Source organism: Idiotropiscis lumnitzeri, chromosome 6 (assembly GCF_059441095.1).
Source record: "Idiotropiscis lumnitzeri isolate Australia: NSW breed Sydney's pygmy pipehorse chromosome 6, RoL_Ilum_1.0, whole genome shotgun sequence".
Lineage (NCBI taxonomy): Eukaryota > Metazoa > Chordata > Actinopteri > Syngnathiformes > Syngnathidae > Idiotropiscis > Idiotropiscis lumnitzeri.
In genome coordinates, this window is record NC_142396.1 from 12344823 (window position 1) to 12369987 (window position 25165).

The 25165-nt window shown below is 40.5% G+C and overlaps 2 protein-coding genes across 4 annotated transcripts; one reads left to right on the forward strand and one right to left on the reverse strand.

Moving 5' to 3' along the window:
- The first annotated feature begins 674 nt into the window (after positions 1 to 674).
- Positions 675 to 7718, forward strand: fbxl9 (F-box and leucine rich repeat protein 9). The gene is made up of 11 exons (XM_088298521.1): positions 675 to 1020; positions 2178 to 2279; positions 2394 to 2528; positions 2721 to 2900; positions 3543 to 3848; positions 3964 to 4180; positions 4322 to 4479; positions 4562 to 4777; positions 5510 to 5722; positions 5859 to 6076; positions 6259 to 7718. The coding sequence occupies exons 1-11, from the start codon at positions 967 to 969 to the stop codon at positions 6419 to 6421; spliced, it is 1962 nt and encodes a 653-aa protein (XP_088154647.1). The 5' UTR covers positions 675 to 966; the 3' UTR covers positions 6422 to 7718.
- elmo3 (engulfment and cell motility 3) lies at positions 6984 to 23635 on the reverse strand. Of its 3 annotated transcripts, XM_088298518.1 has the most exons (21): positions 23378 to 23635; positions 19269 to 19375; positions 18591 to 18631; positions 18428 to 18500; positions 17424 to 17474; positions 17059 to 17228; positions 16008 to 16107; positions 15777 to 15928; positions 15570 to 15648; positions 15094 to 15144; positions 14401 to 14523; positions 13704 to 13826; positions 13524 to 13628; positions 13047 to 13155; positions 12823 to 12959; positions 9766 to 9929; positions 9567 to 9679; positions 9377 to 9481; positions 9165 to 9244; positions 8629 to 8709; positions 6984 to 8538 (listed from the first exon to the last, which is right to left on the reverse strand). In XM_088298518.1, exons 2-21 carry the CDS (start codon positions 19344 to 19346, stop codon positions 8326 to 8328), a joined length of 2148 nt encoding a protein of 715 aa, XP_088154644.1. In that variant the 5' UTR covers positions 19347 to 19375; positions 23378 to 23635; the 3' UTR covers positions 6984 to 8325. The 3 variants fall into 3 exon arrangements, with proteins under 3 accessions (XP_088154644.1, XP_088154646.1, XP_088154645.1); XM_088298520.1 differs by lacking the exons at positions 18428 to 18500; positions 18591 to 18631; positions 19269 to 19375; positions 23378 to 23635 and having other exon boundaries at positions 17300 to 17448; XM_088298519.1 differs by lacking the exons at positions 18428 to 18500; positions 18591 to 18631; positions 19269 to 19375; positions 23378 to 23635 and having other exon boundaries at positions 17291 to 17440.
- Between the last annotated feature and the right edge of the window lie 1530 nt (positions 23636 to 25165).

Sequence of the window (25165 nt, forward strand, 5' to 3'; positions counted from 1 at the left end):
TTTTGTTGTTGTTGTTGTTTTAATAGACATTTTTTGTGAATTCCATCACTCTCCCAGCTGACAAAGAGGCTCAAGTTTACTCAAACAGAGTTGCATTTGTTTGCTACATTTCTAAACTTCTCCGGCCCCTCTAGCAATTTTTAAAAATCGTTAAACCCTGCAAAAAAACGACAACATAAATGGAATCATTTTCACATTGTGTTCTCTATAACCAAGCACGGTGCTCCAATAGAGCTAGCAGGTGCTATGTAGACCCGGTTTAGACCGTTCTTTATTGATTTAATAAAGAATTAATTTAGACATTTACAACTAGCCATTCTGTGCCAATACAAGCCTTGCTTCCATGTTTGTGCTACACTAGTACCCATGTGTGCTTTGGAAGGGCTGGGTGATTCCTTCATTTACTTGCGTTAAATATTTTTCCATTGCCCTGTAGACTCGAATTGTGTTTTTTTTTGTTTTTGTTTTGTTTTGTTTTTAGTTTATATATTGTTTGTCAACATCCAGTTAAAACGTGTGTATCAAACAAGCTTGTGCTTCGTAATAGTTTTTCCAAAAAAAACAGAACCACATTAGTTCAGAGTATATTGTATCAGCCTGATTTATTTCCAATTAAAAACTGACAACTGGATTTTTATTATGAGTGTTACCGCCCCCGTGACGTCACAGCCGACACTCATCTGATCCTCCTTCCGACTGACGGAATGAATAACTGGTGTCTACAGAAACTGCGCCGGACAGCCATTACCGTCTCCTTTTTTTTAACCTTGGCATTTCACAGTCTGACATTGCCACGACTTTAGTCATGCTATTAATTCTTTTTCAGAAGAGCTTGCTTGACAGTAGCCTAGCTGTGTCGTTGAGGCTAGTTAGCTAGTGAGCAGTTCGATTAGCTCCGCGGGGATGCGTTTAGAGGTCTTCCGTCCCGTCTGCTTGACACCTGATTGAGAGAGAGCAAACTTCGAAATGGAAGGCTGCGATGAGGAGGACTCGCTGGAAGCACCCGAGTTGCCTCTGGAGGTCAGCCAAGTTCATTTAAAGACACGCTAACAAGCTAGCAAATACACAGCTCGCGTGGACAGAAACTTTATATTGTAACTGGTTAACTGGAATTAATTTGTCAAGACTTAATAGAAAAAGTCAGTAACACGGCGTCATTATAACCAGTGATTATACAAATTCCTACAAGAACCTAAACGTCACACTCAGAAGTCAACACAAGATAACGTAACTTGATCTTCGTAAAATTTATTTTCATTTTCCCAATACTTCATACTCACAAATTAGAGTTCCATTCTTCTAAAAAAAAATAATGTATACTTCATTTTTGTTGTAAATGAACGTTCATTTGCAGTTTTTGTTTTGGAATATCCTATTCTTGGTTGTTTTTTTTTTAAAATAATAATACCCGTTTAGTCTTTTAACATGACAGTTTTTAGCATTATAAATCCAAGATTTTTGTAATAGTAACAATTTCTTTACATGAAATTGCAGTTTAATCCTAATTTCACAACTTCAAGTGCATCATATTGCTAATTTCTACCTCCCAATACTAGTTTATACTTGCTGACTAATAACTGTTTTGTATTTTATGAATACTTACAATTTTTGTACATTCGTGAGGATACGCAGGTCGTTAATTGGATGGATGGAAATTCTAAATAACAATCCCGATCACGTGATTGCAAATTTTCAGATGAACACACTGCTCGCGTGGACGTTTTGTGGCCAGAAATTATAGACAGGAATTAATTTGTCCACACCTGACTAAAAAGAAAAAGTCAGCAATGGCGTCATTCCAACAATAATAATAATAATAATAATTATTATTATTATTAAGGGCTACAAAGCAACAAAATAACCCAGAGGAACACAGAAAATATTTTTTTACTCTGCAACATCGCAACACAGCCAGTAAGGAACGTTCTGGTTGTATTGTTGTCACTGGAAGCTAAAGTGACGCTACCGTCATCTAACAATGATAATGTCGGCACTTTGGAAATACTTAATTGCGTAGACTGGAGAGTGCAACGGCAATTTGTAACGTGTACAAACTGAGCATTTTGCGTGGCGGAAAGGATAGATCTGCATTTAACGCAACTAATTTGATAAGCCACCTGAAAAAATTATGTGCCCCAATCATGTTTCCAATGTAATGTCCTTGCCTTTCTTTCTAGATTGTAGTCTACATCCTGAGTTTTCTCCAGACTTCAGACAGAAAGGAAGCATCACTAGTCTGCCGCAGCTGGTACATTGCGAGCCAGGACTTGTGTTTTCAGGTCATTTGTGCCGCACTTAAAACTTGCCCACAAATCTGCGATAACATTTGTTTTCTGAAGCAAAGCCATGCACATTCAAAGCAAACCTTTTTATATCTTTCTTTTTGCGTGTAGAAAAATGTCATCTTTTGCTTTCCGGCTTCAGCCTCATCCCTGGAACTGGTCAGAAGTCTGGGACGACGGTCTCGCTGTAGCCTGATCATCAAACAGCTGGATGGATTTAGCTTATCTAGATCATTGCTGCAGGAGGTAAATTGTATACAATAAATGTAAATGTAATACGATAGAGTACAACTTAATTTATGTATGGTATGGAAGAACTTGACCAGAACCCCAACCTCAATCCCATCAAATGCATTTGGATCAATCTAGAACGGAGAACGCCATATTTTTCTGTGTGTCCCAGTGTTACTTCAGTCCCTTGCCACTCTCTCCCATCAGGTGGGCCAAAGTGTTGGCTCCAAGTTGGACAGTTTAGCACTGCCTGGCAGCAGTGTCACTGAAGCCTCCTTGTTGGCTCTTCTCCCTCGCCTCACTTCCCTCCGCAGGCTCGACCTAAGAGGCCTGGACAGCCTCTTCATGTCCGGAGCATTCCTGTCCAGAAAGGAACACAGACAGCAGGTTAAAGCTCACATCACTCATAGACATTTTCTCGATTTTTTTTTTTTTATCTTGTGTATCGTCTTTATAGTCACTACAGAGCAGCAATTTGCCTGTGCATTTCAGCCTCTAAAAAGTACCAGTAAATATTCTCAAAGTCCTTTAGTCGTCCATGAAAGCAATCTGATTATATTGCCCATATATGTGTATTTTTTTTATCATAGAATTGGTTTACAGAGTTGCTTTTCTGAGTTACAATAGATCTTCCTCTTATGGATGCTCTACATGCGCTCCGTAGGGTTTAGGTCAGGAATCAGGGTGGTGACCATGACATAACATTTATCTCCCTTTGTACCGTCAGAAGCTACATCTTTAATTGTATTTTCTATATTGCAGGATGGTGCCTTATCTTGCTTAAGAATTGTTTGACTGTGAAAGACATGCTTTATTTTTTATATCATGGCAGGAAATGGTCAGTGCCAAACACCACAGATTGTTTTTTTTTTTTTTACAAACTCCAACTGGATATTATTATTGATTTTTTTCTTTTTTTTTGTCTGTGAACATTATAAAATTGTTCATATAAAACATTTGGAATTAGTCAGTAAATTAATGTATTTGTTTTCCCATTCAAATTCCCCAATGTTTTCCACTGTGTTCCAGGTTAAGTCAGCTCTGTCTGGCCTTGAGGAACTGGACCTGTCCAACCTCCGCTACCTCTCTGACCTCACCTTCAACCGCCTGACGGGCTGCACACCTCGCCTCCGCCGCCTCTCGCTGGCTGGCTGCCACATCGCTTTTGAGTTTGACCCCTACAACGGTTGCCCGGTGGGAACTGTTGAGGTTTCCTCTGCGCTACTCTCACTGAGGAACCTGAGGAAGTTGCTAACGGAGCAGAGCGCCACCCTTGTTGCTCTGGACCTCAGCAGAACCTCCGTCACCCCTGAGTCCCTTCGCACTATTGCCCAGGTTAGGAACATTTACATTTCTGCACAAAAAGTACGGAAATATACGCGCTAATCATGTTTAATCTTCACTTGAGCGCTAAGGTTAGCCCGCCCCTGGGTTATATGACGTGATACAGGTTGAATGTTTGACCTTGGAGGAGCTGCGTCTGCAAAGTTGCAAGGAGCTGACGGACTATTCAGTGGAGGTGCTGGTAAAGCACCAACCGAGCCTTCAGAAACTGGACATCAGTGGCTGCACCGAGCTGAGCAGCAGGGCCGTGGTGGCCGTCGCTGGAGGCCTGAGCTCGCTTACGCACCTCTCTTTGGCACGTGACTGGAAGATCACTGAAACAGGTATCCTGTTACTGAGAAGATGCCAGCATGTTCATAGAGTGGACGTAAAAAAAAAAAAAAGCGCCTGTGCCGTTTGCACAGCTCTCGCTGAAGTGGGATGTTGAAGTTGAAGTTCAGTGTTGATGGTCATTTGTTCTGCAGGCCTAGCCGAACTGGTGTCAGTCCCATCCCTGCGAAGTCTGGATCTATGCGAGTGTCTCCACGTCGGCGGGGTAGAGATAGTGAAAGGTTTGTCGCGACGGCAAACTGAGCGAGCACAGCTGGAGAAACTCAACTTGCAGAGCTGCACTTACATCCAGGTCAGTCGCGTCAGGCGTCCGTTGTGGAGCAAATGAGGACCCCGTGTAGAAAGTGACACACTCTCATTTTGTCTCTCCTCAGGATGAGGCCGTTTTTTCCCTTACTCAGCTTCTAGGCAGCACTTTACGTGAACTGGACCTGACCTTGTGTGTCAATGTGACCGACCTGTCGGTGCGCGCCATCGCCACCTATCTGCAGGGCCTGGTGGTCCTGCGACTGGGCTGGTGTCAAGAGGTGACGGATTGGGGTCTGCTGGGGATGGTGGAGACGAGTGCTTGCGTGCTGGACGAGGAAAAGGTGAGCGGTGTCGACGGAGAGCGCCGCAGTTGCTGGAATCGCTTTTTGTGACGTAATGGAGGAAAATTGTGTACATCTTTCCATAATTGTGTCATATAAGATGAACAATTAATTGAGTTCAAATCATCATTGGAATGTAGTGGAAGTTTTTAGATAGACTCACTGTACTTTAAGTATACATATTTTAAAAGGTTAAAATCTCAGATGATGTCCTCATTTGCTATTGGAATTTACTTCCGATAGGTCTTTCAACGCTTCCTGAATTTTTTGAGGCCGAAATATTTTTCCTAAGTTACTTGTTGCTATGGACATTTAAAAGATGTATGGGCCAAAACTTTAAATGTGTTTTTCTCCAAATTGCTGTAACTTTCAAAAATTTTTCTTCCATGTATTATACATAATTTTATAGGGAAATATGTGTCCTATTATCTCAATTTGCCTTTATTTTTTAGCAAAAGCCAATATAAGACCAATACATTTGGGTAAAATAAATCTGATATTGTTTATTGTATTACAGTTTTGAATGCTTGTTTGTTAAAAAATACATAGCAAGAGGACTTTGGAAAAAAAAGAATCAAATAAACAATTGCAATATTGAGGAAAAAAATATAAATTGATTATTTTTCAAAATTGTTCAGCCTTAATTGGAGGACGATGAGAGAGCTGTTATTATTCAAATTCGCCCCACTCTTGCACAACACTATCTTAATTTCCCTACTCTCCCCCCGTCAGGAGGACAAGGGCCCCAGGTTCACGCGCACCTTCGGCAACATGGGTTTCTTCAAGCCTCCGCGTTTACCCTTTGAGGAGCGACCCAAACTGGTGACGCCAGACGACATAAAGCAGTTCAAAGAGCAGGCGGGGGCGTCGCTGTTAGCGCTCCGCAGGCTCCGTGAGCTCGACTTGTCCGCCTGCTGCAAGCTCACCGACAGCAGCGTCACACAGGTCTTCTAGATTGCTTGGTTTAGCACCTGAAAAGAAAATCATATAATACTGATAGGCAGTCAAAAGTGTGAGTCCAATTTTGCGTGAGATCCTGTTCTTAAAGGATGACCTCATTATTTGTGTCTGCCACGCACAGGTGGTACGCTTCACAGATCTCCAATGTCTCTCTTTGTCCTCACTGTCCGACATCACCGATGCCAGTTTGGCAGCTGTGGCCCGGCACTGCCGCGCCCTCATGAGCCTGGAGCTCAGCGGCTGTGCGCACATAAGTGACCACGGCGTGGCACAGGCGGCGCCGCACCTCCACAGGTTGCAGCATCTCCACCTCTCAGCTTGCAATAAAATCACAGATAAGTAAGTAGGTGCTCTGCTCTGTCCTTTACAACAGCAATTCACAACCACTCGTTTCATCAAAATATCACTTTTCTGTTGCACAAACAAGGTTGTGACAGCTGCTTTACAATACCTTAAGGTGTTTTTGCTTCTTGTTTTTTTTTTTTGGGTGTAATCATATTTCACGTTATGGATATTTACAGATCTTTGCTCCTGCTGGCTCAGCATTGCAAGCGACTAAAAACACTTGACGTGTCAAAGTGCAACAAGATCTCAGGAACCACTGTGGACCACCTTCAATCCCAGCTGCCCTTTTTGGAAAATATCCATTGTAAACTACCTGGTGGGAGTGACTTTTCTCTCTGATGAAAAAGTTCTTGGTGATTTTTTTTATCAGGCAAATCATCTCACCAAAACTGTTAAAAAGTATTGCGATTTATAGCAACTGAACCGATGGACAGTTGAGAGAAACACATGTAGCGCTTTGAAGCTTAACAATACAGGTTGCCCCGCAGTTTTTTAAAATTTCTTGTAGCATTTAGAATTAATTCCACATTATACCTAGCTAGGAACAAATCAATTGAGCCAATTCCAAGTTGGTTTATAAATCATATTTGGTAAAAGTTCAAATGGACACCACTCTGCGCTGAATCAGCAGCGCCGTTTTTCCTCAGCCAGTAACGCGCTAGGAATGGTAATGAGAAGAATTAGTGATGGGAAAATGAAGCTTCATGAAGCACTTGTTTTTCACTCCTTGAAACTGTGATTTCAGTTTAAAATGCTTGTGCAATGAAAACGTATCAAATTTCCAGTACATCTTTAAACCAAGAGTGCCATCTGGAGGAGTCAAAAAATATTACAAATGCTTAATGAAGCTTCATTTGTCCATCAGATATAAAGAAAGACATGTGGAATGAACCTGTATATACACTGCAGTCTCTTTCTTTTATTAAACAAGCAGTCACATTAATGTCTAAAATACATAATTCCTATGTTGAGGGGCCAATAAAGGCTAATTTGCTAATGCATTTTAGAGACGCCATGTACGCATCTGAACAAAATATTTTCAGTTGATGCTTATTAAATGATGTTGTTGCATCACTACTTAAAGTGCTGACTGAACATTTTAAGATGCCACGTGTACAACTTTACTTTAAAATCAAAACTTGTCTTGACTTTTATTTTGTCACTTAATTGAAGCCAAATGTCATTAAAAACCAAACAGTGAACCATTATGTGAACACATCTGCTACTAAAAACTAGCTAAAGAATGTAACTTACATATTTCATTGTATTTATGTTCTTAAGAGATTTTTGCAAAGTATAAACACACAGATGAGTCCAAAGGAAGTGTCAGTCTTTGTCCGGACAATGTTGGCATTCAACAGGGAGCAAAGTGGCCTCGACTTTCCTGCTCCTACATTATTTCCTTGAAAATTTCATATAATGTATCATTTTCTTCATGCCATAATTGCCTGATTAAACCCCATCACTTTTGTTGGTGTTGTTAGCCAACACAGTGGTCTAAAACTGTACAATGCACCAGAACTGTGTACTCTCATATAAATGTTTTTATAAAGCACTGGCACAAAAATTGCATGTGTACAAACTTTGTGGACCAAAACATTCTCTTATTAAAATAAATGCTTTGCATTGTTACCCAGATGATTTTGGTAAACTTATACATCCACGTGCTTGTTTCTTGTAAATATCCAGCGTACCTATTTCTGTAAGACTGGGTTGTGATTGTTTAGATGAAATGTACCATCAATTGTAGCAAAAAGGTCTCATTTCATTTACATCTTGTAGAGATTAAGCACAGAAAGACATCTGGTTTTGTTTAAGGGACAGCAAGTGCAAAGCCTTAATATGCCGACTTGCAAACAAGGGGCCCAAAATTGTCGTAGAAAAAAAAAAAGAGTTTTTATTTAACAAATAAAAAAGCTGTACTGCATAAAAAGATTAAGGGCCTATTTTCACTTTTCCACAAAATAAGGTTGATTTTCATTGATTTCATTGAGTCTATGAAACTTTGGAACTGATTTGTTAAAAAAAAAAAAAAAGGAGCTAAATTGCACTTCAAATTGTGAGGTTCAGTCAAGCAGGTGGATGTTAAAAGATGAGCACAGCAGCAGTAGGAGCTCGTGAACATTTGTAACAAACGTGTAAATCAGAGCCCAACACATAATTGATCCTCTTCATCAAACCCATCCACCAACGTACAAGCACACGCACTATATTTACACAGGAACTCATTTGTGATGCACCCTCTACTGCTCAGTTTGACTAAAATCGTAGCAGAAGTTGTAGTTGCTTGGCGGTTTGGGGACGACAGGCGCATTCTCTGGGATGGGGATGTTCTCCAAATCCAGGAGGCGAAGCTTAATTTCCATGGACAGGAGGATGTCCAGCTCGCTGCGCATGGATTCGCTGCTCATTTCTCTGCCCAGCAGGACACTCAGTCCATCTGTCCATAGGCAGAACTAACACACACACACACACACACACACACAAAATCTATAAGTGGACAGCAGCAGCTGATGATCATGATGATGATAATGAGCTGGACTCACGTCAGTCCTTGAGGATGCAATGAAGTTGAGGCTGTACTCCTCTACGTCATAGGTGATGCTAAACGCCAGGTCCAGCACCTCCTACATGCAACACACATAGGACAGTGAAGCCTCACGCACACTACATCAATGTTTCACATTTATTGAGCCAAGGAATATAATTGAAATTTGAAAAAAAAAAAATCACAACAACCCATCAAACTACAATGTCAAACAGGTAAACTATATACATTCTTTCAAAACATTTTTTTTGGGGGGGTACCTATCCTCTGTTATTTACTGAAGAACATACCTATTATCTTTTTTTTGTGCATTGAGAGGAGCAACACTGTTTTTTTTTTTTACTTCCCCCCTCAGCAAAAGACGTCCTTTTTTCCAATTGACTTGAGAAGGTTATAGGTCACATTAATGGTAGAAAAAGTATTGAAACTGCTCTACGGGTCTCATTTGTTATATCCCAATAATTTGACATGGTGTTTGACCAGGGGTGTGTAGACTTTTTCTTTTCACTCTCTACATCATGAAGAACAGCTCACCTTGTTCTGTTTGCCTTTGTTCTCCTTCATGTGAGGACACTCTTTGCCTACCATCAGATTTTTTATGTCTGCCACCGGGACTAAATGAGCACAGGTTAACATTAATGCGTTGAAATAATTCTCAATCACCTTGTGTCATCACAAGTCTTACACTCATACACACTTATGATCACACACACACACACACACAAAATCGCACACACGACACCCACTCTTTTCTTGCAGTGATTCGATGGGTGGAGTGTCCGATTCTTCCTCGACGTCGCCGTAGTGCAGCATTTTGTGATTGGGTGACAGACGACAGTACCACAGTTTGTCTGGGGGGGCGGCAACAGCCAACAATGTGAACGTTTGCAAGAAAAAAATAAGTCCTCTCTCTCGCATGCTCGTGCGTGTCCTCACCTTGTCTACGTCGGCTGCTGATCTTTCTGAACATGGTCCCCTGACAAAGCCTGTTCAGTCTTTGCTGGCGGATCAACTCAAGCAGCTCAGGCTTCAGACGCTCCTTCAGTTCACTGCAAACACGTGCGCATCATTTTTTTAAAATGTTTAAATTTTTTTTGCAATTGAGCATGCTGGCCGTGCTCGTCCTTCAACTCACAGTACGGGCGGGGCCAGCGTCTCTTCCTGGTGCAGTCGCTCGGTCTGCCGCAGTTTGAGGATCTCGCTGTAGTTGAGGGCGTTCACTTTGTTCTTGAAGAGCTCCAGAGAGGTCGGCTTGCTGGACAGCGTGCGCGTGATCTGCTCCCTCACCACCTGCATCACCTGCACCATACCGACCGCGTTTATTTACATTCAGAGTAAGAATTTGGAGCTCGTTATTTCCTCTAAATGTGTCTTTTTGGAATTGGAAGCTGTTGTACTATGAGCAAGGATTGTCAACTGTCAACAGCATTGTTTGTAACAAATAAACACACGCAGTGCTATACTTATGATAAAAGCCAGGTTGCAAACTAACAGCCAGCTGGTTGGCTTCCCCCAGAGCAATTTCCCCAAACGGCTTGCAATCAATGAAGCGCTGCGCCTTTTATTAACCTACTTCACCCTCATTGGCCACACATAATTGGAACGATCAATGACCTCTAGAATTCATATTTCATTCAATGTGGTTCAGCTGCCACAGCTAACAGACACATTTAGTGAAATACAAAAAAATAAATAAAATGATGTGAAAGACGAACATTGACAGCGACGCAGGCTGAAGTTGACACCGTTTATTGCCCCGACGCTCAGCCATTAACCTTCAAAGTGTTTTCTTTTTTTTTTTTTTTAACTCATTCCATTAGTTGCTGCAGCATTTCTTTTACAATATAAACAGCCTAGTGGGCATTAACCAGCATACAGACTTTTTCTTATGACTTAACTCTTTGAATTCTGCCTAGCAACAAACAAAAACATATACCTTGTAAAAGAATCTGTCCACTAGTTTTTATTTCCGATTAAGTGTCACTCGCAAAGGACTTGTGATTTTTTTTTTAGGAACAAATCTTATTTTTATACAGTCTGAAGAATTTGAGTTCAACTAAACCTATTAGACAACAATCGACTAATGTCGTTCTTCTGGTATGCTCACCAATGTGCCACTGAGATGTTAAGGAGGCGTGAGGTGCATAGGTAAACGCCTCCTTGTGTTTAACATGCATGTGTGTAGGCTGCAAATAGAGACAGATAGATAGAGCTCGTATATATTTGAGCTGGCTAACTTTGCCGCGCTTCGCTCTGCTGACCTACATCGTTCCTGTTCACACCCAATTGAACTGATTGTGAACAATCATTGACAGAAGCAAAATGTGAGAGCACTTTCCAATCAGCTGGGTTACAGTTTGCCCATCTGGTGAATTGCATACACGGTGACCAAAATGACCTCATAATAACAACATTGTAATTTAATGACAGACCACCATGTCACATTGAACAAAATACGTTCCCATTTTAAGCTTGCATAAACTGTATACGGACTGTATCTGTTAAGTTGATCGAACAACACACACGTCCATCTTACCTCCATCGTTACTCCTTAGAGGGTTACTTAACAGTTTAGCAAATATTCCAATTCCAAACTTGAATGTGAGTTGAGTGAGGCCGACCGTGATCATCAACGTGACATCAGCAGAGGTGCTGCCTGCTTTGGTGGCTATTTTGTAAACACACACACCCTGATGACACTCACACACATGCAGGCCTCCGCCCCCTCACAACCATACAACGCAGTCGACCAATTGGAGCCATGACTGTCAGCTGTCTCACTATCCCTAAAACGCCTTCAACATGTGCACCTGTGTTTATTACACGTGTGTGATGAATGTTACAGCAGAGGGAGGATCGACGTTTGTATGCAACAGCTTTTCTTTTTTTTTTTTTTTCAAACAATACCACTACCTATTTTTGCTGATTTGTGTGCACCTTCATAGCTGCAGACTGTATATGATGGCAGAGTAAATTGTATTTAATCTTTTACATAAAATGTTGCTGCCTACTCTTGCTGCATTTTTGTCCCATTTACATCGTAAGCTACTCTGTATTTGCCTTATTTTGTTAATTTTGCTGGTGTTTATAAAAGTACAGTATTTATGCATTCATTGCTGCTGACTATTGCTGCCGTTGAAATCTATAAATTATGTATTCATGTACAGTGAGCCATTCACATCTGCATATATAGTATTTATTGTACAGTTGCGACATACATGCTCAATATCATTGTTCTAATTAGGATTTTAGATTCTTTGATTGGCTCCACTTCTGTCCCCTTGAATGCAGTAAAAACAATTTCTGCATTGTGGGACTAATAAACACACACGTAGCATTTTATCATCTAAAATGAGAACTAAATTGGAGAGATGGGATATCCCACCATCACTATGTTTACCTCTAATTTGTGTTCTGCCCTCTCATATGTTTCCAGGGGTTTGACATTCTCTCTCTTGTTGTGTAATTACTGCTGATGCTCGGACAGCTTTGTTTCCCTCATGTCCTTCTCCTTCTGTTGCTGCCGCCCTCCACGCTTCCCTTTGTCCACCTAATGCCCTTTTGTGTTCAGCCCAGAGCAGCCAGGATTTGGAACTGTGGGCAAAAACAATAGGCCACTCCTGCGGCCTTGTGGCCCGCTCCGAAAAAGGTGAAAAGGTCACTGAGTTTTATGGCCGTCTGGGGAGCACTTGGTGGGAACAGGGCGGGTGCGGGTGATGTGGAAATGCAGATGAGGACAAAAGCGCAGTCGCTTTGCCATTGAGGAAGATTCGAACGGACAGATTATCAATATCTCTTGTAGACAAGCCCCTGCTGCTTAAAACTTGGCTCCAACCTCCACCATTGTACAAACATAACAATGCGCTTGTAAGGTCACTGTGTGGTCCTTCCATGCGTTTGAGTGAGCATAAAAAGAGACGTATGTATCAAGGTCCAAACTGACAGATAGATACTAGATACTCGAATTTTCTCTTTTGCAAGGATGATCAGAAATGTGCGAAACTTTTTGAACGCCAAAACAAAGAGACATTGCCGAAGTGCTCTCACTTCCAAACAGCAGCACAATATGCAATCCAACACTTTAGTATTAAGACCTCCCAGAGCTATGGAGTCTGGAAAATTAAGACTGCTTGTGCTCATTATCACAAGACCATGTAAACAATCACACTGGCATCTCAACTATCTCGTGCACCTTGTCAAAGTCTTCCTGTGTGGCTCTCATCTCTTTCCAGGTCTTGTTGAGCAGCTGGATGCACACACAGAAAAGCTCCTCCAGCAGCCTGTCCTGACTGAAGAAGATGGGGTGGTAGTCTGACCCCGTCTCAGAGGCTGCAAAAACAACAACACGGGTGGCTCATCGGTCACTGTCCTTATTTCTTCACAGTGAAAACTAAGCAGAACTTCTGGCAGACTCACGGGGTTCCCCTATACGAAGGATTTCACACAAGATGAGTGTGAGTTGGATGCTGCTCCGAGCGAAAGGACACTCGTGCTTGTCCTCCCTGCTGCTGTTCTCCAGGACAAACTGACAGAGGGATGTATGATTTAATGACAGGTCACCAATTGAAACATCAGTCAGGATGATATAAAATCTCTACATCGTATGAAAAAATATTTTGGGACATCAACCCAGCTGGAAGTGGAATTGGAAGAAAATATTAAGCTGGATTTTAACCTTCATCCAAAATGTGACCAAAGTCACTTTTATTAAAGCAACAGTCTGATAAAATAAGTTCTCCCATCACAGATGATCTCTGGTAGGACGCTGCCATTTTAAAGATGAAAGATGAAAGAATTCAGTTAGTCTATTCAAAGCTTGATTAATTAATTTAAACAGGTAGATATTTCATTTAACAACAAAAGATATGCAATGGGAAACAAAGTCATACTCACCCTGCTGTAAGCATCAGGATTGCGTGTGGCAAAATAACACATGGTGTCCAAAGCTAAAAGACCAGGAGGCGTTCTCACCAAGTCCTGACCAGGATTACTATTGTTCTGGAGATGTAGTGGAACCAAAATATTAGAATGACTCTGACAAGACCATTTGCATTGTTCAGGGCTGACACTTACAGAGAAGCCCAACTTCTTGAACTCTTTGGCGCAGAGAGAACGTCGTCTTTCGTGACTTAGACTGTTTTCACTCTCCGTTTCAAAGGCCGCTTGCCGCAGACCGTGGAGGATATCTCTCTGCTCCTAAATAAGAAATAACACCTGCAAGTTTACTACATGCACATATTTTGAGTGTGCTTCAAAGCAACCTCAAACACATAAAACAATACTTTCAACATCAAACCTGGAGAGAACACAACTGATTTTGAACAAAGTACATGCTTAAATCAATTATTGTATGATCCAGACAAATGAGTGATGTTTTGCAGTGTTAGATGGTTGAGTTCATAGTCAACCATGTGATTTGTGGACTCACAGTGACCTGAAACAATCACAATCTTATCACCTTGTAATATTTTTCCCGAAGCTACACACAATCACAAGTTGCAACAAGTGTAAATGAACAGTTAAATCCAGATTTATTTGGACACGGATGTGAAAAATACAATAGTTTACAAAAATAAATATGTTAGAGCCTCTAAAAATGAAGAGGAGGGCTTTGAGTTCTAAACTGTACATATTTCTTTGCAAAACTTCTGAAATTAAATATGACAAGTGTCCAGTTCAGCCACATCCACCATGATGGTGTATCAAATCCAAATTTAAAATTGAAATGAGTCATATTCTCGTTACTGTTCATTGTGTCCATGGGACTTGCCTGGCTGTAACAGTCCAGCGGCATCCTCATCCGTGGCTCCAGATGATTCAAAGTCACTGACTGTAGGACATAGAGGTAGTGGGCCATCTCATCCTGGACTGAACCTGAACTGTGGATGATATTCTGGAACAAAAAGTCATTTTCTCCATCAGTTTACTTTTTCAAAATGTAGCATTAATATAATAATTTGTAACCATTCTGATTATATATCATATATATATATATATATATACACCGTACAGAGAAATCTAATCAAATATATACTAATTAGGGCTGTCAAAATAAAAGCATTAACTCAGGTGATTTATGCCAAAAATTTTAACTCAGTTAAATATTTTAACTCAGTTAAATTTACTTAAAACATAATTTGCATACTTTGAAAATATTGCGCCATATTAGCTGTCTTTAGCACGTCTCAGAACAAAACAACAAAGGAGAAAGAACCCCCAGTGTCGGTTTAAAATGTCTTGATATATTTACATCAACATCAAATAACCAGGATGGGGACATTGGAGTAATTGTATAAATGCTTGTGTCTATTCTATATAAATAAAGTTGTATTGTGTTGTATTGTTCCGGAGAAGTCTGTTAGGAAAAAAGAAATCCTTAACTTAATATTTTGCCAGGAAAAAATGGATGAGTGTAATATAGATTGTCATTTTCTGTTTGCTCCTTTACTAGATCAAAATTTACCTTGTAAATGTACTGGCGGAGATTCTTCTTATTCAGGTATGCAAACATTTCCTGGAAAAAAAATACAAAGAAAAAACTTTTTCCATTGTTATAATAATAGGCTTCTAACACTGGGTGGCAGTAGTGAGATAGTAGCGTGACTAAATAAGTGCTGGACTTGATCAAACTATGACCTCTGTGATGAAATGTGATGAAATCATCCCTTGCTGGAATATGAAGGGTGGATTTGTAAGGGAAGTATGTGTGCGTGTGGGAGAGAATAGGAGACAGGCAGTTGAATGAGCAAAGTGTTACCGCACAAAGAGAGAGAAGCAGAGTCCGAGCAGAGGCAGTGAATGACTTGCCTGTTTAAAGGAAGTCTAAGATGACCCGTCACAATTAAGTGAGATTGTGACTCAAGGGCACAATAGCGGTCTAACTGGTGAAAGTTTCGCAAATATCACGGTCAAACTTTAGGAGAAGAACCAAATCAGCACCTGTCTGTCAGCGTCCCCAGCTGTCTGCAACAGAGCCATAAGGAGAGCCATAGCTTTGGTCTGAATCTGCTGATTAGTCCTGGCAGAAGAAACACATAAAGTGACGTTCCACATTTCTCATCAGAAAAAGCAAGCTGGACAAAAATGTTTGATTTTTAACACAGTGACAGTTGGAGTGCAAGAGTCGGTCAGTTCATGGTTACTCACATCTGGAGGTGAGCGATGAGTCTCTCCATGGTCACCACCTGTTTGACCTGCACAAAGAGGCTGTGGCTGCTAAGGACCATGCTCTCCAGGATGTCCAAACACACCTGCTGGATCGACGCGTCGGCCACCTTGGCGTTGACGAAGCAGGCGATCTGAGTGAGAACATGGCAAAGACAATTAAAACAACAAACAGGACTAAAAGGAACGCATACAGAAAGTAAAGTGCGGCACCTTCCCAACGAAGATTGGTGAGAGGTTTTCCCAGGACACAATGCCGTGATCCATCAGTTCCATGAAGGCGGTAAGTGTGTGGGTCATGATCAGAGCACTCCTGATTCATGCAACGGAATATGGGCCAACAAAAACAGGAAAAAATTAGGGGAAAATTTTAAATTAATCAATGGATGCACATTTCAATGAACAATAATTTGTTTACAGCTCAGCTCTGAGGTTTGGGTATGAATCTCAGCTCTGGCCCTGCTATGAGGAGTTTGCATGTTCTCCCTGTGTTTGCATGTATTCTCTCCACATAAGTCGGGGTTCCTCTCACATTCCCAAAACATGAACCGTATGTTTGGTTAACTGAAATCTCCAAATTGTCCATAGTGTCAGTGGTTGTTTTTAGACACTATAATTTGTCCTGTGATTGGCTGTCGATCAGCTCAGGGTGTCACCTGGCTCTTGCCCAAGTCTGCAGTGACAAACTCCAGCTAACATCATGACCAGAACAAGAATAAGGGCTAGAGAAGATGCATGCTTGGAATTTTGGACAATTTTATGGGGAAGAACCTTTCCCTCTTCCTTTTTCATGTTAGATGAGTTTGGTGTGGAAGAACTTGACAGCCCTCAACTCAGCCCCATCCCAAAGCCCTCGGATGGGAAAGAAGAAGGACAGATATGAGCAAGTCCAAACCCAGCAAATATATCCTATTCACTATCCATCCATTTTCTTTAGGACATCAGGCAAGTGCAGGACACAAAGACAAACAACCATTTATAACTAAGGACAAGTTTGAGTCTTCATTTAATTTAACACTAAGAAGCACATTTTTTTAGCTGAGGAAAGCCCGCAAACAGGGAGTACATTTCAACTCCACGCAGGAGGGCCTGAGATGAATTATTCCAGAACCTCAGAATTGTGAGAACAATGTGGTAACCTCTAGTAAATCACGTTAACCCATATTAACTATGTCATTCAATAAGCATTTGAGCTGTATGATAAGCAGCTCTTTAGTCCAGTATGGGAAAATAGTCATGTGCACACAAAAGAGAGAAGACTAACTCGCTCGAGTCTTCCACTATCTTGACCAGTAAGAGGTGTCCATCTCGGCTGATGAACTCCTGCGCAAACGTCACGTCCGTGGAAACACTGGCGAGTTGTTTCAACGAATCGCAGCGCACTCCCAGGTCCATGCTTTGGATGCCCTTAAACAAGTCCTCCGCACAGCGACCCTACATTCCAGAATAAATCAATTTAAAAAAAAAAACTCACTGAATAAAAATGTTCTCACAACCTGCGCCACAATTTTCAGGCTCGCATCCACAATGTGAAGAGTTGTAATCGAGAGATTGCAGACAGTGAGCCAAAGAATGTGGGACCTGAAAGAGAAGCGTGACTTCTTAAGAGGCTACTGGATGCAGACTCACCGGGGCCTTGGTTAGACGCAGAATGCAGCCGTTCTTGATGTCCAGACGGTTCTAAAAAACACACACACACACACGCACACAGCAAACAAACTCTTGTGAAATGCTAAAGCACACTTTGACTACATGGTAACCATAAGTGACTTCAGCATAAAAGGTCGTGCACAGTTGCTTCGGGCCAGGAATGTTGTCGCCACTGTGATGAAGGAGCACCAAACTGTTGTGACCATATGGTCAAAAATATTCTGACATTTTAGCAGGAACTACATTACATGAGGTGCTGTCTATAAGATTTTGAGTTATGGAGCACAGATGCATGTTTTTGTCCATTTATCCATGATAACGTGTCATAATCTCTGTCATCTCAAGCGTGTTTGAGGAGCCAAATGAATTTTTTCCACAACATATTTAGCCAAGCATACACTTAAGGAAGTTTGGTGAAGAAAAAAACACACTTTCCCCAGAATGTTTTTAGTCAGACACAGAAAGCTTTACATGAACCTAATCAAGTAAAATCATCGTAATGTCTCTCAATACTAGTTCATATAATGTTCATAAAGTAGGCAGCATTTTTGTGGGTACAAGAAATGCGGCATAATGAGGTTGTTTTTTTTTTTTTTTTGCAAAATGTGCTGGATTGTGTGGTGTGGACACTTATATCAAAAATAGCAAAATCATGTGTGTATGTTTGTCAAAGTGGTGGAAGAAGAGCCGATTGTATTTTTAGCTTTTTTTCTGCTTATCTCTGTCTTCAGCCCTTAGATTTAGCTTTATTGTGCCCTGCCATTGGCTGGCAACAAGTTTAAAGTGTACCCCGCCTACTGCTCGAAGATAGCTGGGATAGGCTCAAGCAACCCCCCGCGACCCTTGTGAGGAGAAACGGTACAGATAATAACAAAGTTATAATGAAGTAGCCTTAAAAATACTTGATTGACGTTTCTTATCTCAAGCTTAATGATCGCCTAAGGAATGACTCATTGATAAAATTCATTTCACTATTCACTCACCGATTCAGTGATGTATGTCTGCACTCCGTCGGCATACTGAAGCGCGTAGTTTTCATGACCGGGGAGATTCCAGCTACACATGCAGAACACACAAGAACTGAATACATTGTCGTCAAATGGATGGCAAAATATATGAAAAGAGATGGTTCATGGACAGACTTACCCATCACAGACCTCCTTTATAACAGCAGAGAGAGGCTTCTTCTGCTCACAGACAAAAAAAAAATGTCTCACAGTCACACACCGTACTGTAAATCACTAACTGCCGCTAGCATTTACCCCGCTATGAAATTGTTCATACAGTAGCAGCACAGCTTTGTTTCGTGCATTGTGAACAATGTCGCTTTTTGTGACTTGTGTGCATGTAAATACAAGTCAGACTGCTACCATGTCTGACACTCGGCTATCCTGCTATTAGTGGTCAGCCTTGCGGTCAAGCAGTCAAAACGTTGTCAGAGTGTGTGGTACGCCTCGTGGCAGCTGTGTTATTAGTGGCAGCAACCATGCGTCAACCAGTCACATACGGTATGGAGGGAGAGAGACAGCTGGGATGACTTTGACTGATCGTGTCCCGATGTCCTTATTGAACATCCATAATGCAAATTGACACTTATCAATGCAACAATAAAATTATGTTAATGATGACAAAATCCCCTAAATCTAACACACTCGATTATGCAGAGTTTACTAAAACTACTATCCCCATGCTGAAATACATCAGATCCCTGGCATTTGTCTTAATTTGAACTTCTTGAATCTTTATAAAAAGCAGCATCAGTTTAATTGTTTTCTACAAACAATAGTATTCAGTTGTGTCTGGAGAATGAGCGTATTGTATTACCTGGTCCAGTCGTATAAGCTGGGGGTAGGCCCCTGGCATCTGGATGGCGATCTTCACTATGTCTTTTTGCTGCGGCATTTTGGCACCTCTGGACTCCACCACGCTGGCTGTTACAACAAAGTCGAATAAAACAAAGGGCAGAATTGAAGAGAATCTTTCTCGAGTTGTATCACAGGCTTCGACTACTGAGGTTGTAGTACAGTGGTATAAAACATTACTGCACATTGCTGAGAACTGTTCAATAATTTGTCAATTTAATGGACCTGAGTACAATCATGTTTAACAAATTGTTCATTAGGCATAATAAATATAGTAAAAATCATTGACATGGAGCCCATTTTCATTCAAGTCGGGATACTTGTGTCTGTTATAACATTTATTGCTCTTGGCTGTTTAACACATTTGTCTAAAAATACAGACGTGCTTACTTGAATTGAACTTTTAACTGTAGTTTCAATTTAGTGAGGAATTGTTTAGTAACACACTACATTTAGAAAGAAGAAGCAACTTTTCACAGCGAGGCTGGTTACTAGACGGTAGTGCAGTGAGATATGGACAAAATTAACAAATATATAGTGTACAATAAAGTATTTTTTTCTTAAAAATGTTGGAAATAATTGAAACCTGGACATTTACTCTTATGTTTGATCCATTTATTTACGACACACATTTTACAGATAAAACTAAATAATGAAAAGATAACAAATTTTCAATAATTTATCCTGTTTTAAAATGATTTACATTTCTGGTAGTAAAACCAGTTTGCAGGGAATTCAATAAAGTGTGAAGAATTTTAAAAGATACAAACACAAAGTGCTTCAAGTCAGAAGTGGGACTAAGTCACTTACGCGAAAGTCACAAGTAAGTTTCAAGTCATAACCTTCAAGTCTCAAACTCGTCCCAAGTCAGTGAGGAGAATAATCAAGAAAGTCAAGTGGAGTCGCCGCCCAATTTCAAGTAAGTCAAGTCATGACTTGGTTCAAGCAAGTCGAAAGTCAAGTCTTGCCCAATAAAACATATGAAGGAGAGATAAAATATTTTTTTTCACTTTTTATCACTCCTACTACAAACGTACAATATTGCAAAAAAATAAATAAATAAAATTAATGGACGTGGAAAAACTAGCCCAGGGCCACCATTAATGTTGGACCCTTGCACTAAAAAAAAATGTCACTGCGAAATTGGCTCAACTGAAAGCAGTCAAATTCAACTTGTGTCTCTTAAAGAAGACGGCCCGTTACTTCTCAAATGACTCATCGTGCTCCATGCAACTATCCTTTTTGATACAAAGCAGTAGTGTGTTCCTCTTTCATCAAGCATTTATGGTACACAGCGTAAAAGTGACCAAGCTTTCAACTGTTTGCGTATACGCTGTGTGGACTTAGTCACACGCTCACACCAATGTTACACACTTCCTCCTCAACCTTCAGACAGCACTCCCTGAGGGGACAGAACAAGCAGTTGTTCCCTCTGACTCCCCCTCCTGCTCCCTTATCCTTCACTCTCAGCACATAGAGAGGCCAATCCAAATTCTTCTATGTGCTCATGAGGTCATGGCGACACAGAGGAGTTCAAACTTGTGCCTGCTTGTGTTCAGCGCGATGAATGGACCCCGCCCTGCGCACGCTCTCTGAGATAGTTCACATACCACGACTCCCCTCTGGAAAAGAAAGCTCTCTCTCAGTTTATTGCAGCTCCTGTCAAAACAAACCCCCACTTCTTTTTACCGTCATCACTTCACTCATCCTGAGGCAACATCTTCAAGAGTCAGATTCTTATTTTAATCAAGTGCAGCATGTTTGTTTTGAATCAGTCACATTGACCGTGTTGTGAAGACAACCTGGGGTGTTGAGAAACTTCAATGCGTAGTCGCAGTAAAGGGCAATTCACAGAAATAAAACCCCCGCCTTTTTAATCCAGAAGAGATTTTATAAGAATGTGAGATCATTCTGGAGCAATTTTTTGAACAAGATTCATTTCAAAAGGGGAAAATTGGGGCAAGTGGCATGCCTCAAGAAGTTTATAAGGGCAAAGTCCGGGTTACATATTCAGATACGGTGCTCTGTGTAAGTAGTAACGTGACAAGTGGGCGCCCTATTGGTGGAATTTTCTAAAAAAAACATGTAACGAGTACTTCAAATCTTAATCCCCCACTAAAATCCCACAAAAGGAAATTCAAATCCCCCAAATTTGACTGCTTATGTACATGACCTATTCTACTGCCCACACTTCTTTTCTCACCAATAATCTTCCATCTGTGCTACTAAAGTTGAGTTTTTAGAGAACGTGTCTGCATTTGAAACATGACGCTTATTTGGACCCCTTGATTTCTCAGAGGTTTGGTCTGCCCAAGAAATTGGTGAATATTTTTAATGGAATCTTGTGAGCTGATCATAGAAGGGGATTCTCTGAGTAAAAGATGAAATGAAAGACTCGATAACATTGAGAAATTAAGTTTCAATTTTACTCTGATTTCAGGTTTTTTTCCCAGATTTTCTGAAAGCGATCACACACTAAAACATTCCTCAAAAAGGCAATTCCCCCAACATTTGATTCGATTTTCAAAATTCTTGTTGCATTGTACTCAGGTGGTGTTTCCAACTAGATTTTGCATCTTTATAGATTTTAATTTTTGGAAAATGCTCTCACATTCCTAGTTAAATTAAAACAAAAGCTGCTGCATTTTAGGATTGGATTCCGCTTTTCTGAATCAATAAAGTGGAGACTGAGTGAAAGCGGTGCGTTGATACTACTATATTCAGACACGGTTTTCATAAAATGAGTTGATAGAGAGGTTACATCCGACAGCCAGAAAGCCAGAGTTCATCAAAATAGACTCACAATCATAAATATTACATTTCACAGATTCACTTCAGTCAAGTTTGCAAACTGACCAAAAATTTAAATTGTTAACCACATTTTGGGACTTAATGTAACAAAAATGAATTGAAGTAGTTGTAGTCGAACAAATATTCCTGAAGAAGAGTAAACGTTCCCAGTGCTGAATAAAATGTTCCTCCATCCGATGACAAAGCACACATGGCCTGCCTGTCCTTGCACGCTCATGCAAGAACCTGCCTTCATTGCAAAAAAGGCCCACGATAAACTCGGGCCAATGCTTGACTGTAAATCAAAATAAGTTTTGCGAATGTTGTAAGCCATTTTCCGACTCACCAGAAGTATGACATTTCTTTTATTTTGGTCACATCAGAGTGCTGATAAAACAAGATACAGACAGCATTTGCATTAGAAAGAAAAATGGCCACAAAAAAGAGAACATCGTAAATCTGAGCTACTGTCAAATATTGCAATGTACTGGAAAGTTTGTGGGTTTATTAGAGAAAACCTTGGTCACTTCAGCAGTCTAAAGTTTTAATGTATTAATATTTAAAATTATGTAATCTCAAGGGAAATATTATTTAGGTCATCATGGAATTATACAGATCTGATGGCTAATTGTAGCAGCATCATTGGACAATAAAACCATATGACAGCTCCTGAACAACCCACTGTGGGGGCCATTAAATGTAAAATGACATGTTCAGCATCTGTCACTGTTCTTCCACCGCCAGTTGGCTTTGTTATGTTACACATAGTGCCACAAGTGATTCTTTCCAGACCTTTTGTTTGCTCTCTTGGACAAGTGTGTCTCAACGCCCGCAACCAATCGCCTCCAGTGTGTGCGTGTGCGTGTGAGCGTGTGCGTGTGAGTGTTGGTACCCTGTCAGATTAATGTTGGGCAGCTCAAAACCCCCCCGTCCTCTCTCTACTCAATACACAGACACACGCTCGCACGTACGTACGCACACACACTTCAACACAAAATAATCCCCTAACGTGGAGTATACTGCTAATACAATTACACGGACTCTTAACATTTAACCCAAAATGGTTGTTGTGTTTATATTAGTTATTTCCCAAATGTAGCAGTCCACCTCAGTCAAGTCAAGTTTCTTTGCGCAGGACGTTAACTTTTATTTGTTTTTTTAAGACGAAAAACGAAAAGTAAACGTCACGAACGAGGTTGCGGTGAGTCATCCGGGTATCAAATGACTGCAGGCGTAGGTTTGTTGGAAAGAGTGTATCTACAAGAGGATAATGCGTCCTACCTGGTTAGAAAATATGAGTAGAGAGTTTCTCTCCCGTAGGAACCGTTGCCCTCGCAGCGAGGGACATTTGCAGAGGTCTGTTCTCCACGCAGGGGGTGCAAACAGGCTTGAAAAAGTCAATACTTAAAAGACAACTGCCCAACTTCGTATAAAACAGGTCCAAAACTGCGCGGTGTGCTTTCTAGAATACTTAGTTTAATTTAAAGTTCCGGGTTAGTTCAATACTCGGGCAAAGATTTTCCTTAGGCAAAGTTTAAAGATTTTGGCACACCTCTTCCGGTTGGGATATTTCAAAATAAAGACAAAAGGCACGCCACTTGGGAATATAGATAAAAGGGTCCCAATTCCCAATTTGATGCGGGTTTTTTTAGCATAAACAATACAATTTTCATATATTTGGACCCAGACCGTTGAAATGTTTTGCGGTTAAAATGGCGAATGACAACAACATAAATGCTAAATTATTTTGACAAGAAACACAGGAAGATCTATGGAAAATCAGTTTGAATCATGTCTCGCGGTACAGTTTTCCCCGTAGTCCGATGGATACTAAATGAAAGAAATTGAGTAGGGATATCTGTTCACACATTACTTGGTGTTAAATATTTTCCATTCCATTACTTTAGGAATGTTGTTTATATGTTACTAAATTATAAAATACAAGAGTCGACGTGAACAAGCTGCCCCCCTGAGGTGTTCCTGGGAAAATACTTGACTTAAGCAAGATCCATGTCAGACAACAAATTGATAAATCACTTCACTACCTTTCTCATGTGAAATTAAAATCAACTGACGGTTGCAGTTAGAAATGCTCTAATCCTCATATAAGAATAATACATCACATCAATCTAAATTACAAAAATGCAGAGTGTCATTGTGATTTTACACCTCTTGTTTTAAAAACTCATTTAACATTGAAGAGCACGACAGAAAATCGAAATTTAAGTCCGTTTTATCAACAAATCTGCACAATAATACCAACGGGACACGGTACAAATGCCAGAACATCCCAACAAGATTTAAGTGTTTATTTAGTTACATCTTATGCAATGCAGCACATGCAGGTGTCAACGGGCCAGCGGTGGTCCACCACATCATTTCATGCTGCCCATAAAGGACAATTAAGTGCCTCGACTTCTTTTGTTACCTATCACACTTCTGAAATAAACTGAATAGAAGTTCAACAAACATTTTTTCGCCTGGATTCCAATTTTAAAAATTAGTTATCTGTCAATGTGTTGCATATATATAATGAGGCAGTAATACATTTACACACAAGGATAAAATTGTTGGAACAATTACCCCCAAAGTTACAAAAATAATTTGTTTTGATTACCTCAAAGGGTTGTGCAACAAAATATTAAGTGTGCCATCATTTTTGTCCTGCCTGTTTAATGTGTTTTCCTTTTTAAATTAATCCTGTTGAACCACAATGCAAAAGCAATGTCTGATTTTTAATCTGCAATTTTCATTACATTTTTACATATTAGTTTTGTCAGATTCAAGTTATTTCTGTGTCCACTGTGGTGTTTTTTTTTTTCATGAACTGATGGGTACCAACAATTTTATCCACATGTATATGGGTTCACAGTCATAACGGCCCTCTGAGGGGAACCATAACTACGATGTGGCCCGTGTCAAAAATGAGTTGGACAGAAATTGACAACTATGCAGCACAGCTTGTCAGATGTCCATCCAGTCGAAATAAAAAGCCATGGGAACCTGCAATTTCATTTCCAACACACGAACTTTACTCATCCAGGCGTGCTCTTCTCTAAACTTCAAAGT